We start from the raw sequence: 15326 nt of genomic DNA on the forward strand, positions 1-15326 counted from the left end.
GCAATCCTTCAGTCTCAAGTTGCGGTCATCAAAGATGACTTCCAGAGATGGAAGCACATGTTTCAAGGTGCCAGGCTGGAAAGAAAGGTTTGAGGATGGACCTTAAAATATGTGCTTGGGCAAAACAAAAAAGAAAGAACGAACCAGGTATTTTGCAGAAGTTCAGCTATGGTAATTTATATTTTATTCATTAGGCTAAAAATCATGATGTCGTATCACAAGAAGCAAGGTAATATATATGTTTGTATGACACAGGAATTTTGTTTCCTTTTCTAAACAGTGAAAAATGAGAATTAGTTTTCTATTATTTAAAAATAGGGTAATATTCTGCATATTAACAAGCAAAATATTCAGAATAGGAAGTAGCTATCAGTCTAGACTGTTCTGTCCAACTGAGAAAGGCAGGAAAGTTGATTTCTGATTGTGGACATTTTTTATTCAGGACTGGATTTTTTGTTTTTCGTTACTTTTAATCATATATATACTACACGAATACTCGCAAATAAGATCTCAGAGAGCATCTTCTGTGTGTAAAATTCAGCAAAGGTAGGTGGCACAAAGGCATCTAAAAATACAACTCAAGACAACACAAAATTAGATAGTTTTAAGAAGTTTCTATACTTCTCCTGTACTTTACAGCATTCAAGTGGTTCAGGTGCTCTCAGTTTAAAAACTACATATTTCTTTTCCTGCATTTTTTATGTTTAGGTTATTTTTGTAGTCATTAAACAGACTTGCATGCTCTTTGCCAGATTCTATTACAGGAATTTGCATTAAGCAGTATCTTGCACCAAGAATAGTCTCTTTGCAATAAAAATGGCATATTTTGAATTAAGATTTGCTCAGTGGAATTGGGAATATCAGTCTGGTGTTAACTGTGAAGTACATGATGACTTGAAGCAAGGACACCACTGCCTATATAATTTCATAATTGTATATGTATTTTTTGTCTTTAAGCACTCAATTCATGGGCATTCATATGGCTACTTCCTGCTGTAAGGCTGTGGCAATTTGAATCTCTGACAATCGGAAGAGGAGCAAATCCTGCCATTTGTTCTTCAAAATTGCTGTCAAATTGTCAGGTTGCCAGTGGATAACTAAAACAAACCTGTAGTATCTCACGTGTAGTTGTGTTCACCTGTAAAGAGAAAGACCTTGGCAGGAACTTGGCAGGCTGTTCTGTGTAAAAAATATTCTGCCAGCCATTGTATTAATTCTTTTTACCCAATTCCTCACCAAAATTTATCATTTGCTTGGAAATAACAATCTGAAAAATAGAGCCTGTACTGCTTCAAAACTGTCATTACTAGATTCACTTTCTTTTATTATGTTTTTCCCTTGTGCACTATGGATTCAGTATTTCTATTATCTACCATGTCTTAGGCAATCACAAGAGATGATGGGGTCAAGACATTTGTCCATTACAGCACTATAGCTACAAACGAAAATATAAAAAGACTTACTTCTGTTTATATTGCAGGTGGAGGCTTTACATCAAAACGAGGAACATTTGGAACTACTGGTAAATTGGAAACTATGATGAGTGTTTCATACGGGCGAATAGAAGATCTAGTTTTCTCTGGCGCTGCTACTGGAGACATTTATATCTGGAAGGATACTCTGCTGCTGAAGACAGTGAAAGCCCACGATGGACCTGTATTTGCCATGCATGCATTGGATAAGGTATTTATCATCTTATGTGATCCATCCACCTTTATTTTTTTGTTGCAATACTGGATTTTAGAAGCGTATAACTAACATATCTCCTAGTGAAGTCACTCAGGTTTCATACGTGCATGTAAGCAACACATTGTTCTACATTGCACTAACATTGAAGGTGCTTTAATAAAACAGTAACAGAAAATAAGTTGCACTGGATGAATCTGAATGTGATTAAAATACCAAAATCAATATTAATGAGTTCTGTTATTTAATAGATGTGTATTTGTAAGCACTACGTTATATGTGCTTGTTACATAACCTCTTTTCTGACCTCTAAATATACAGAATTTATTCTCACTGTGCTCATGCATGTCATTTTCATATCTGTAACCCACAGGAGAGTAATAGGTAACATTCATTGCCTCTTCAACCTGGTCCCAAAAACATTTTTGCATTATCAGTTTCCAAAATATGAAACATGAATTTTTTTAATAATACTATCACTTTATCTTAAGCAAGCAAGACTTCAAATATCCAAAGGTTTTGTTTTTCTGAGTTAATAATACCGGATACCAAAAGTATTTTCCTTCAGTTACTTCAATAAATCTTTTAAAAAGGCTATGGCAAAATATATTATTGACATCACATAAATGAGATTGGGGCAAAATTTTGCCACTTTAAATCCACTGGCAATTTGAAGATGTTGATAATGGAATATCCTTTTTGAGATTATAGTTTCGACTTTAAAAGTATGGCATGAGAAGAATATTAGTTATTAAGATTTTTAAGTATCAAGGTCAGTTAAGATCCAATCCTTTCTGGCCCTAATTGATTGTTCCTAGCTTTTCCATCAATTTTTCTATTTCATCTTGGCACTCTGTCTTCTGAACATCCTCTTCACTTACATTTTTGTTGGTTAGTTATTTATGCTGTGTTTTGCACTCACTTGGCACAGATAAAGAGAATCTACCAAGGGAATTAATCAAAGAATCCGTCCCTATGCATTATTAGAACTCAGTTTGAAGCATCTGTTAAGTCCATTGAATTTGGAATAACTTGAGAAGCTATTATTACAAACTACTGTCTCTTCTAAGGATGACACAAATATTTTTCCATTGCTTAGTTCCACATGCAGAAAAATGTTGTGGTCCAGCATTGCTGTTTACAATCATATGCACTCTGCATGGTTGTAAGTCTTTATAACCCTAGAAAAGCAACCCTCTAAATCTTCTCCCCTTGTATTTTTTCCTCATAGGTATAGGCTCCAGTATTTTTAATTGGAGACATGAATAAAATGCCAAGGGGAATTTATACTGCTTTTGGAGAAAATTGTTTTAAACGTTAATGTATGAGTACTGATGTTTGTGTACGTTTTCATACTGTGATCATACAGGGTTTTGTAACTGGTGGAAAAGATGGAATTGTGGCGCTTTGGGATGATATGTTCGAAAGATGTCTGAAGACGTACGCTATCAAAAGAGCGGCGCTATCTGCTAGTTCTAAAGGTAATCTTTTTCAGTGTGTTTTCGTAAGGACTGTCTGCATGAAGGTTGGTAAAATGGCAGTAATAGGTGTCCAATCTTAACAGAACACAAAGGGAACAGTAATATACTACTTACTATTCTGTGCTGGAATTATGTGTTTTGACCGATGTAAGTTGTATTTCACACAATCTTTGCCATTTATAGTTTGTTCTGCTATTTCCTTCTCTATTCTGTGACATTTGCCTTTGTTTTCCCTGAAGAAATTATTTTTAAAAGAAATGTCGCAAGCCTGTGAATCTGTCTGTTCCAAAATCTGTTCGACTGTTTAGCAGTTAGCTTCCTCAACTGGCCAAATTTCATGTAATGAGACCAGGCTCCCTGTGAGTTGGAAAGGCCTGTTAAATTGTACCTCGCCAGGCATCAGTGTGGAAGTCCGTAAAGTGATATTCACAGATAATCATGGAATGTCCATGTTGCTGGAGCATCTGAATCCCTTACACACTGTCACTGTGAAAGCAATAAAATATCAATCTTTATATTGCCGCAATACGGAGTAGCACAAGCTCCATTCCCTTGAACTATTAATTAAATCCATGGATTATCTATCTAGTTTGATCAGGCAAGTGTATATCACGTTTCATGATTTTAAACAGATTTTAATTATAGATTATATAAGCCATATAAAATGTAGGTGATATGAGGCTCTTTTTGATTTCACAATAACAGCCTAAAATTAATATCTTTGTGTTCTTCAGGCTTACTTTTAGAAGACAATCCCTCTATTCGAGCCATCAGTCTAGGACATGGGCATATACTAGTGGGAACTAAAAATGGAGAGATACTTGAAATTGATAAAAGTGGTCCTATGACTCTACTTGTTCAGGTACTGTATGGATCTTCCATATCAGAATATTCCCTGTAGAAATGCAAGACATTGTAAGATTTTCCCAATAATTTTCTTTCCATTAATCCTGTTGGCCACCATTTCTTTCCTTGTTCAGGCAGAAGTTGTTGCTTTCTTCTGTAAATTACTTTGAGATTCACTGTGGGTTACAGAATTCTGAAGGTAAAACAGTCAGTCCATTAAGTTCAAAGGCTGATGAGACATTTTATAAATTTTTTTATATATTCAGTTTAGGACTCAACATAAAAATGAAAAATGATGAGTAGAGCTAACACAATTTATTTGACAGTGTGGTTCTATTTATTTGCTTTTACTGAAATAATATAGTGTTTTCTGAAGGATTCTACATTAATTTGTGGAAAATTGGTTTAGAGTTGTGACAGCTTTCTACAGTGACGCACAGTTATCATTGCATGTGTTGCAAAGCCTAGAGAGACCTCTTTTGCAAGACAAAGTATTTTGCAAAGTTTGGTTAAAAAATTTTCATATATATGCCCACTGATGTATTTGATGTTGCTTTGGTTTAGCGTCTTGAATAACCCTGCTGTCTATATGTAGAAAATTGTATATATCATTTACTGAGTTGTAATTTGTTAAGTTATTATTTTTGTTACCCATAACTGACTAAATTATCAGGTTTTTTAGAAAAATATTGTTTCTTTGGTATTTTTCTTTCCAGTTAGTTCTGGTCACATAAAGTAATATTTCAAATTTCTATTGCCTGCATGAGAGCCTTGCTAACCTAAATGTGTGAAGTTGTATTTTATAAATTATTTAACTCATTCACTAATTTGGAATTGCAATCTCATCCTAATATAGTTCTCTTTGCATGAATACTAAGGTTGAGACATAATAAAATTACCAGATTGCTGTGAGTTTTCTGATAAAAAGAAGTGTTATAATTGCTATCCATGTTAAATTACATGCTTGCATGCATCAACTTGAGCAAAAATAGAAAATACATGAGGTGTCATCAAGATGTCATGACAGTTTCTCCCCTTTTTCTTTTAATGGTATTTTTCCACCTCAACAAAAATGCCAGTTACCAAACTGAAATCCAGATTGAGAATAGTAAGAAATTATTTAACCTTGAAATGCAGTGCCAGCAAGCTGTGTGCAAGTTGAAGAAAATCTAGAAAAAGCAGGAAGAGTGATTAAAAAGTTTGAAAACAGAGTTCTGAGGAAAGATTAAAAGAACTAAGTACATGTATGTTGGGCAAACAAGTTCTCCAGGATCTAAAACATTACATAAACCTTGAAGACAGATTAGCCTATATTAGGATTTCAGGATAAAGTCCCGTTTGGGGCATAACTATTTCCTGTTCATTCCAAGTCTGGAAGAGAGAGTATTGGAAGAACAGGAATTATAGCTAGTAACAATGGAGGAGACTATGGAAGAGCATATTTTAGATGGTTATCAGAGGAAACAGACCAGACATTTAGGTCTCTGAATGTGGAAAATTTTTGAGAGGAGATGGTGAAAGCCTTATTGCCTGAGACTTGTAAAAGGAGGCAGGGCAAGTGCGAGAACACGTTACGTAAACCCAAATGCATTATTTTCTCTTATATTCAATTATTTCCTTTAGGGACATATGGAAGGAGAAGTCTGGGGCTTGGCAGCTCATCCTCTCTTGCCTGTCTGTGCAACAGTGAGTGATGATAAAACACTACGAATCTGGGAACTTTCTTCCCAGCACCGCATGCTGGCAGTGAGGAAACTCAAAAAAGGTAATGCTCATTTGGCCACGCACTGTGATAGTAATGATACTACTCTATTTCTGTTACAGTTCCATCTTTGCTTTCAGTGCATATCACAGGCATTAATTAGGTAGGAAGAGGACACAGTCATTAAGAAATTGGAAGCATAGGAAGTAAATTGTCTTTGGCATGTGTCAAGTCAATGAAAAGGGTAGAAAGGAAAGGGATTATAATCTACTGTAATGAATAGTAATAAAATGAACTTTCATCGATTTTCCTCTGATTCCAAGGGGAATGAGTTGACCTCAGAATCCTTTTCCTTCCTAAGAATACTTCAGGCCAGCATATTTGTTGCTGACATGAAAAAATTTCCTTATACAAATGCAAAATTTTCTGCATGTTAAGTACATCCAGCCTTCAGTGGCATTATGAACTTCACATCGTATACAAACTTCTCTGAAAATGAACTGTTTTCCTGTTCTCTCCTCTGTGTAAAAGTAGATGAGCTATGTTGAAATGCTGCCTTCTCAAAATTACTCTTATTTCATTTGCTCCCTCATATCCTTCAGGAAATTTTATGGTGTAAATTCAACATGCTTCATTTTCAGTGACAGGTCCAGAGCACAGGAACTCTAACTGGCTGAGGGAAAACAGAGTCAAATGTTTTGGAGAATTGAACTCAGGGACAGATGAGGATAGCTGTATGAGAGATTATGGTCAGAAATAATGTTGAGGCAAAAAGTAAGTGGAGGAAGTGTAGTACCTTTCTATTTTAAATGTGCTCCACCTGAAAGTAACCATTATTCAGTCGTAACAAAGAAACTTTCAAGTGTAGTATCCCTGAAAGACATGTAGTTAGGCTGCCCGTAATAAGTCTTTCAATTTTCCATCTGGATTTCCTTTCTGCATGGTTTTGGGGTTTTTCTTTCTTTTTTTTTTCCTATCATTGTTGTGTCTAGAACGTAGTTGGAAGGTGGTATTTGCACCTAAACCCATTTCAAGACTGATCAAATCGCCACTGTCCACTCAAGAACAGCCTATAACAGAGGATACATTCCTATTCAGTAAAACATTAATCATAGTCTGCCTATCACATATTTGTTTTAATAATTAACAAATCTATTTTAAAAGTATATACTTGATGTAAAAAAACCTTTCAGTTGCAGTTTACTGATGGTGTTCTCAATCCCAAGTTTGTAAACCTTAAGATACTCCTTTCTGTTTTCTTTCGTAGGTGGACGATGCTGTGCCTTTTCTCCTGATGGGAAAGCCTTGGCTGTAGGGTTGAATGATGGGAGTTTCCTGGTGGTAAATGCTGACACTGTTGAAGATATGGTCTCTTTTCACCACAGAAAGGAAATGATCTCAGATATAAAGTTTTCACGAGGTATAATCAGGTGATAAAGTAAAAGGGCAGTATTTATCTTGGAGTTTGTTTTTCTCCTCTAGAGGTCAGATTGAGGGTTCAGGACGTAGACTGGCTTTATATGTGCTCCACACATTTAAATGCTTTAGAATTCTGTATGGTTGTATGCAGCCTAGTGTAATGGGGCCCACCCCTAACCGGTGCATTTGGATGCACTACACTAGTAGAAGTGTATAGCAATAATAATTCTAACATGCACACCTTTAATAACCTCAGTTTCTCTTCTTTGCAGAATCAGGAAAGTACCTGGCTGTGGCTTCCCATGATAATTTTGTAGATATTTACAATGTACTTACCAGCAAAAGAGTTGGCATTTGTAAAGGTGCATCTAGCTATATCACACACATTGACTGGGATTCAAGAGGTAAAAAGTTTGACCAGAGATACTGATTTAAAATGCCTATAAAACGGAGTATCAGAAAGCTGTTTTTGTACCAGTTACTAAGATAAACTGTAACTACTAACACAAATGATGTTTCAATATCAAGCACCATGTGGGTTCAGTGCAATGACGTTTGTTGGTGGAATTCATCCTCACTTGTAGCATTTGTACCAGAGTACATGGTACGTCACTGCTGACCACATATGACTAAAATGTCATTTATGAACATAGTACTGCTTTTCTCTGCCCTGTTCTTTTTATAGTTTTGTAGTGTGTTGCACATTTTTCTTTTCCACCTTTTATGTCCAATTTCCTTTCTTTTTTGCTGAGCATTACATAGCAATCACTGCAATTAAGTTAGAGCACCTTACTGTCACAACTAATTCAGTCTAGCAGGATTGATAATAAGCTCATGCAAATAAGCCTTCTCGGACCTAATATGATTCTGTGCGGAACCACCTGTGTGTCTGAGCCCTGCTTCCCCTGTTGCACTAGTCCCAAAATATGGGGCAAGCTCATTGACAACAGCAGGGGCTAAACTCCTTTCAGAATCCGTTCAGGTCTGGGTGCCATTCTTGAGCTAGTTAAAGCAAGCCATGCTGCAGCTGAGACAGCACTGTGTGCCTGCTCTACAACCCTAATAGTTGTACACATAATAATAGCAATTTGTCTCATACTACCTGCATATCTGTAGTACCCGGTTCTTAGATGTGCTACATGTGCAGATATAAAGTATAAGAAAACTGAAAATTCATTGTGTCCTTAATGGTATTTATTGGAAACTCTAACTGAACTTCTAGATGTAAAGGAATAATATACTAAGTTGTACAACCTGTCTTATCGAGGTCAGATAGGAAGAGCATAATACTACTCTAGTCCCATGTTGCACTTGTTGTCAGTGATTCCAACAGGCTGAAGAAAGCTCATGTAGCGAAGGGCAAGACGCACAGTCAAAATATAGCAGTGCTGGAACTGCACTAGTTGACATCAGTTGATAATCTAATCCAGTGTTTCTCACTAAGAGTGTACTTTCCCTGCAGTTATGCAGTTTCAATATCACAGAACTGCTTTTATGATAATAAATCCCCACAGGATTATTCTTACCCTTGTTATAATTTGAAAAATTCAGAAAATGCTTTCATTTTCTTATATCAGAAATACTGTAAAACTGAATTTGAAAGCATTTTTTGCTTCTTCATGCACAAATACTTGCTAGCATGCTGTCAATTGCATGCAGGATTATCTTCCTAATATCAGTGTATGTGCCCGAGTGTGGTGAACTTCATATTCAAGGACAGTTTGGTGTGTCCTAGCTGGACTACATGCCAGCTAGGCAGTGCAAAATAGGCAGGAGCTTACAATGTTTCTAACTTTTGGCAAAGCTGTGTTGCAAAATCGTTAGTAAAAATAATAGCATACACCTCTTTTTAAGTTTTTTTTACTTTCCATTATAATGATGATGAAAATACAAGCAAAATATTTCTTATCAGAAGAAAGTGATTTCCTGCAAGATGGTAATTTTTTAAGGATGTTGCATGATTCTTAAGATACTACTTTTGCAGTGAATCAGGAGTATAGGATTCTTATGAGAGTGATTCTAAGCAGTTGTTTTACTTTTGCTATGTATAACTCTCTGGAGAATAATTTCCTAGCTTATGACAGAAATCTTTTCATTCAAGCGAAAGAAATGTATTTCGTAATTCATATATATGAATATATTCACATATATGAATATATTTTCATATATTCATAATATTAACAATAATGAATAAGATTCATAATAAACTCTTATTTCATATCCAGGAAAGTTATTGCAAGTCAATTCTGGTGCCAAAGAACAACTATTTTTCGAAGCACCAAGGGGGAAAAGGCATATTATAAGAATTGCTGAGGTATGAATTATGTTTACTGGATTTTTTACTGTGAAAGTTATTTTTCTGGATTGTTGAAAATTAGCGTATTTTGTCTTCAAATGGTATATTTTTTCTTTTAAAAATACTACATTTTTCCTGGTTAGAGTTAGAATTATTTAATCATTCTGTATAGTGTCTTTCCTAGCATTTGTAAATGGCAGAACTTGCAAGTTTTTGTTTCTATCACTACCTTTATTTTTGTTTGTTTAATAGCAGTAATTTCCCATAATCCCCTTTCCTGAACAATCACCTCTTTTCTGTGTAATCAGTGTGCATACAGGTTATAAACCAACAGTATGACCTGGCTTTTAATGATGTTGATTGTTACATACGATTCTACAAAACTGACAGTGTTTAGCAGAAAATCTTTAAGGAGATTTGTAACCAAATCATGCTCTACCTTGGGAAAGTGAGAATATTTAAAGTTTTAAGCCTTTTGATGAAGGTATGCAATTTGTTTTAATGAGCTGGACTAAAAGTAGTTTAAAAATTAAGTTAATATCATACATAGAAAAATATACGCATTAAATCAGTGTGTATTGGGGATGTATTAAGATTACTTCTTTGGGGGTAATTTTGATTGCAGATAGAGAAGATTGAGTGGGACACCTGGACATGTGTTCTTGGTCCTACTTGTGAAGGAATTTGGCCCATGCACAGTGATGTCACCGTTGTAAATGCAGCTAGTCTTACAAAAGACGGAACACTATTAGCTACAGGAGATGATTTTGGTTTTGTGAAGCTTTTTTCATATCCAGTGAAGGTAATAAGTGCATTTATTTCTGTGATTAGAAACTGTGCAAGAAAAGGAATTAAGACACTGTTCGCAATGTGTCAGCCTGCTAATATACGAATTCTTTATGCTACAGGGCCAGCATGCAAAATTCAAGAAGTATGTGGGTCACAGCGCACAGGTAACCAATGTTCGGTGGTTACACAATGATTCTGTGCTGCTGACTGTAGGTGGTGCTGATACAGCTTTGATGATCTGGACCAGAGAATTTTTGGGCATTCAGGAGAGTAAGCTGGTTGATAGTGAAGAATCAGACACAGATGCAGAAGAAGATGGAGGTAAAAAGGATTGTATAAAACATGTCTTTAATTTGGTCTTCATTCCACAGAGACTCACACAGGCGTTTAACTTGAAGTGGGCAAGAAACTTTCATGTGCTAAAGTTCAGTGTAGGGAGAGCTTGGTAGGATTTGTTTCCTTCCTTTTATTGCTGCAGATCTTCCTGTTTTGTTTCATAGCGGAAGAGTAGAAGAGTAGGTTGTTTTATTTTATGTTTTATTTCTCTAAGGTTATGATAGTGATGTTGCAAGAGAAAAAGCAATTGACTATACCACTAAGATCTATGCAGTAAGCATCCGAGAGATGGAAGGGACAAAACCACATCAACAGCTGAAGGAAGTTTCAGTGGAAGAGAGGTATGTCACACAAAGGCTTTCGTTTCCAAATGTACTTTGCATTCTTTTGAGTCTCTTTTCATTCAACTAAAATTTGTCCTTAGAAATAAGGCAAGAATTTTAAAATTCACAAGATAACATTTAAAATGGTGCTCATAGAGTACAACATTGTTAATGTGATAAAGAAAAAAACATATATGTAAGCAAAACACCTGCGAGTGTTGTGTTCTCTTCTGCTGTTCACATAAGCAGTTATATTCTTTCCTAATTAGTATGTGTAGCTGTACAGTTGTCTGCAGCAGGGTGTTTGTGATAGGATGAGCTTGTAAATACTTTGTAGTTAAGGCTTTTGGTGATGTTATCATTGAAAGATTTTCAGTTGCTTATAGTTGTGTCAGGCTGTTACTGTTAAAGCTGTGATTTCCCCTGGCACATGTTGGCCTTAGGCTGAATTATTCTGAAAAAAATAAGCTGGAAGGAGAACAGTATTAGAGAGGACAGTAAAGAAAAAGAGGTAAGAGCTAAACATAGAGGGTGAGGTCCAGTGAAACACAGCCCTAGGGGAGTGAGTGAGTAAAAACTCTGACAGGGACAGGACTGCTGGGACAGAACAGGACTAACTATGACCAGTAAAGTACATTGTCCTTTGTAATCTGGAACAGTAAATCTGCAACTGTGGATCCAGTTGATGACTCAACTGTGAACCCACGCAGTTTCTTTCGATAGAATTTCTTTTTATAAGTGATCATTCTTTTATCATGGGTTTTCTTGCTTTTGCCCAATGTTGGGCATTGACAAAAAGGACTGCTGTGAGTTAACCCACAGAAAGAATTTAAGCTTGGTTGTTTCCCCTCAGTTTACCCAGAACACATGACTAATAACAATACCAGAAGTGTGATGGCTCATTGTTCTCCCCACAGGGATCGTGCCGTAGTTAGAGAACAGGATACATAGTCCTCAGGGAACACAGCGAGTGCAGAAGTAAGTGCTGGTGCACTGTAGGATCCCTGCTGCAGGTGCTGCAAAAGATGAGGGCTGTTTGTAGAAGGAGGCTGGGATGGCAAGAAGAGAACGCTCTGGAGCCTGTGGAGCTGCTGCCTTGCTGTTTCTGCTTCTGTCACAGAGCTTCTTGGTGATGGTTGGCAAATAGAATATTTTTACGGGCAATCTCTAGCTCTGGGTACCTCATTTCCTGCTGTCAGCTGAGAGATGTAAGGCTGAATTTGGAGAAAAACTGCATAATCCCAGCTGCAAGTAGAGATCATTTAAGCAGTTCTTTGAACAAACGTAACATGTAATTACACTGAACAGATTCAGGTTTCTCTTACTTGACTATTGAAAACTAGTGGCAACTTTTGAGATTTTTGGCTTTAAATCACCTTGGTGTCCTGATTTGCAAGATACAAAATGGAGTTAGTAATACTTCCTAGTCTCATGAAGACCTTTGAAAAATAAATCAGTTTAAAGCTCTCAAAGAATGCAGTGCTGAACATTATGGGCAGAAAGTAATAATTAATAGTTTTGCACTCAGTATTTGAAAGCAGAACAAATGTTGGGTGTGAAAAATTAGAATAGTTACTATTTTCATTGCAATTTTTTAACAAAAACATGTAGCAGGAGGTTTAGTGATTTTTTTCAATGAAATGTTGGCCTATAACCATTTCTTTTCCCCTTCTTTTAAGGTTATCGCTTTACATTTTCTTATTTACTCATATAAAGTCTTTGTTCCTCCATTTTTTTATAAAAAAGCATAGTGTATTATCTAGTAAACACGAGTGCTTTGTGATTAAGTTAAAAAAGGGACAAAAAATCTTTTATTTTGGGCAAATACTGCTAAATTGTTATTACACATGAAATAACAAGTGCCAAAGGCACCATGGCCAGATGTTTTACCTTAGAAACCCTTGTACCTTCCAGCTGCTTTATTCTGCTTTGGTGATGCAAAAGCAACTGCAGAGTGACTTTAATTGACCGATTAAGCTGGGCTTACAGTTGTTTTGTGCTAGTGAATTACCAGCAATATAAGCATAAGCATCCGTCTCTTCTGCAGCTTTTCAGCACGATTTTCAGCCCAGGAGTGAAAATCACCACAGTTTTTTCTTTGGGTCCGTACGAAGCCTTCCTTCTCTGAAATGTGGCCATAGGTCTGCTGCCTGATGAAAGCAAGTACCTGCTTCTCAGAGGAGCATCTCAGTCTGCCACATACACTTCAGGCTTCCTGTCTTATGAGTCTGTCCACATTCTCAGTCCTACGCTGCATAAGCTGATTCAGCTGAACCTGCTGCGTTGCTGTGGAGGAAGGCACCCCCTGAAATGAACAGGCAGTTTGCCTTTTTCAACCTTTTTAACAAAACATACAGTACCTGCAGAGCAGCACGTAACAAGACAGGTGAAGCAGGCTTCCTCTTTGTCGCACTAACACTGATAATTCGTAACGTAAGGAAAACATGCTTTGTGCTATCCATTGCTACAAAGCGACACAGAAGCTGGAATCTCCTCTCTAGTATGCCCAAGTGTTTCCACACTGCCCACTCTGTTTATGGTTGGTGGGCCTAATTAAATGGGTAGACACCTCCTCTGCACTGAGGTTGCCTCTGATTTCCATAATAGTCTCTTCATAATGACTGCACATGAAAATAGCATGCCGTAGTCCATCTGAAGGAATAATCTATCTCCTAACATGTTCTAGACTGAAGAGAGCAAAAAGGAAGGTTTTAACATTCTCCGTATCTTTTTTTTCTTCTTACTGTTTCTATATAATCAAAAGGTTTAGACTTCATTTTAAATTAGCTTTAAAATAAACCCTTGTAACTGTCCTTTCCATCTTTTCTGCTATAGAGTCACAGCTATGCTACACATTTTTACTATGTCCTCTTTCATGTGTCTTCCTTCAAGCTACTTCAATATAATCACATTTTTGGTATTTGCAGTTTGCTGTTCTGATAAATTTGTCAACAGATCCCGTACTTCTCATACCTAGCTTGTTAGGCAAAGGTATATTCACTTCCCTTTCTTTGTTGGATTAATGTAAATTACCAGAATTTTTAGTCAAACAGATGCAGAAATTTTATGGTCCAATATAGGCAAAACTGCAGTTTCTGAGGGTGTTGTGCTGGTATAGGGCCTTAAGCTGTGAAAGGTAGTGGGATGCAGAAGGGTTTTGGATGCAGTAAAATGAGATTAGTGTGTTGTCTACTGCAGTTGTCAAAGACTTTGATTTTTGGCCATGGCTTGTTGTACCATTGTACCAGTTGTACCAATATGCGCACAATTTATGCAGAATCTCGACACTCCCAATTAGGAGTGCTTCAGAGTGAAGCTGATATCTCTCATAGGACATAAGAATTATGAGGCAAGCTTTGTAGCTCTGCCAGATTTCATTTTTTCTGAGAATACAAAAGAATGCAGCAGCTAAGGAAGGGTTTGTCTGACCATATTCTAAAAGCTTCCTGAAAGCACCGGGCTGATTTTGCTTTGGACCTACAAGGGTCCAAAGTGGCAGTCGATCAAGCCAGATGAAATTAAAAGTCTACAAGTACTAAACTGTAAGTCTTCAGGCAAAACCGAAGTTCTAAATCAGCAGGTCTTCAGGATGTGGAGTCTTGAAATCTCTGTGCACAGGGTTGAGTAAGATGGCAACAAGTAATATTGAAGTCAGTTCACAAAGCTTTACATTCTCTGCAAAAGGCTCAGCTGAAGTAGCCTCTCCTAGTCCCATCAGATATGAGGAAGGGAACCAAGAGGATGTGTTCCATTCTCTTTCAGGCAGGTACGTGGGAGAACCTGGTAGTCTTCTGAGGGGGGAGATTGTCTGGAGAAAATATTCCAAATCCCAAATCTTTCCTCTTTGTAATTATGCCGTATGTCCGTATGAAGACCTCAAAGATGGTGCACTATGAATACTCTGAGACTGATAACATACTGTCTAAATTTTGAAAAATTATGTTACAAGCTGGAAGGCCATTTAAGATAGAAGTGGTGAGTTAATCACAAGACCTGAAAAACTGCCAGCTCACTTCATTGCAAAATACAGTGAGGTTCCAAGAAGAAAGAAGTGTTCCCCCTTGCTGTATTTTCATTGTGTGTCTGAGAGGAAAAATTGTGAGTTATTCATAGGTATAGCATGTAGAAACCCAGAATTAAACTAAGTAAGTTTAAATTAAGAAAACATAAAAAGAGGGGGAAAAAAAACAAGCTTCCAGCTTCCACCTCAAGCAAGAGAGGAGTAGCTGGGGCTGTTGCTCTGAGCTGCTTCTTGGGGGTAAATACTTTAAGCTATGTTTTTTTCTTTAAATAGTAATATTCAGAGGGTGAATTGTTGCTTTAAAAGTTATTTGCCTGCTTATGTAATACAAATACACTTCAAAGGTACCCTGTGACATCTAGGAGACAGTTTTGGTTCAAGAAGATGGCTGGTTCATTTTCCTCTCTATTGTAGTTACATTTCCATC

General features: G+C 36.7%; 1 protein-coding gene across 1 annotated transcript in view; it reads left to right on the top strand.

The window, feature by feature from the left end:
• The window catches only part of EML6 (echinoderm microtubule associated protein like 6), a 114449-nt gene that overhangs the window by 75826 nt on the left and 23297 nt on the right, over window positions 1–15326 (top strand). The window contains exons 18-27 of the mRNA XM_010288035.1: window positions 1481–1683; window positions 3056–3167; window positions 3902–4029; window positions 5637–5778; window positions 6983–7135; window positions 7407–7538; window positions 9360–9448; window positions 10056–10232; window positions 10339–10540; window positions 10770–10896. Coding sequence (XP_010286337.1) covers window positions 1481–1683; window positions 3056–3167; window positions 3902–4029; window positions 5637–5778; window positions 6983–7135; window positions 7407–7538; window positions 9360–9448; window positions 10056–10232; window positions 10339–10540; window positions 10770–10896 — 1465 coding nt within the window. The remainder of the gene's footprint in view (window positions 1–1480; window positions 1684–3055; window positions 3168–3901; window positions 4030–5636; window positions 5779–6982; window positions 7136–7406; window positions 7539–9359; window positions 9449–10055; window positions 10233–10338; window positions 10541–10769; window positions 10897–15326) is intronic.

This window comes from Phaethon lepturus, unplaced genomic scaffold (assembly GCF_000687285.1).
Source record: "Phaethon lepturus isolate BGI_N335 unplaced genomic scaffold, ASM68728v1 scaffold3795, whole genome shotgun sequence".
In the NCBI taxonomy this organism is placed as follows: Eukaryota; Metazoa; Chordata; class Aves; order Phaethontiformes; family Phaethontidae; genus Phaethon; species Phaethon lepturus.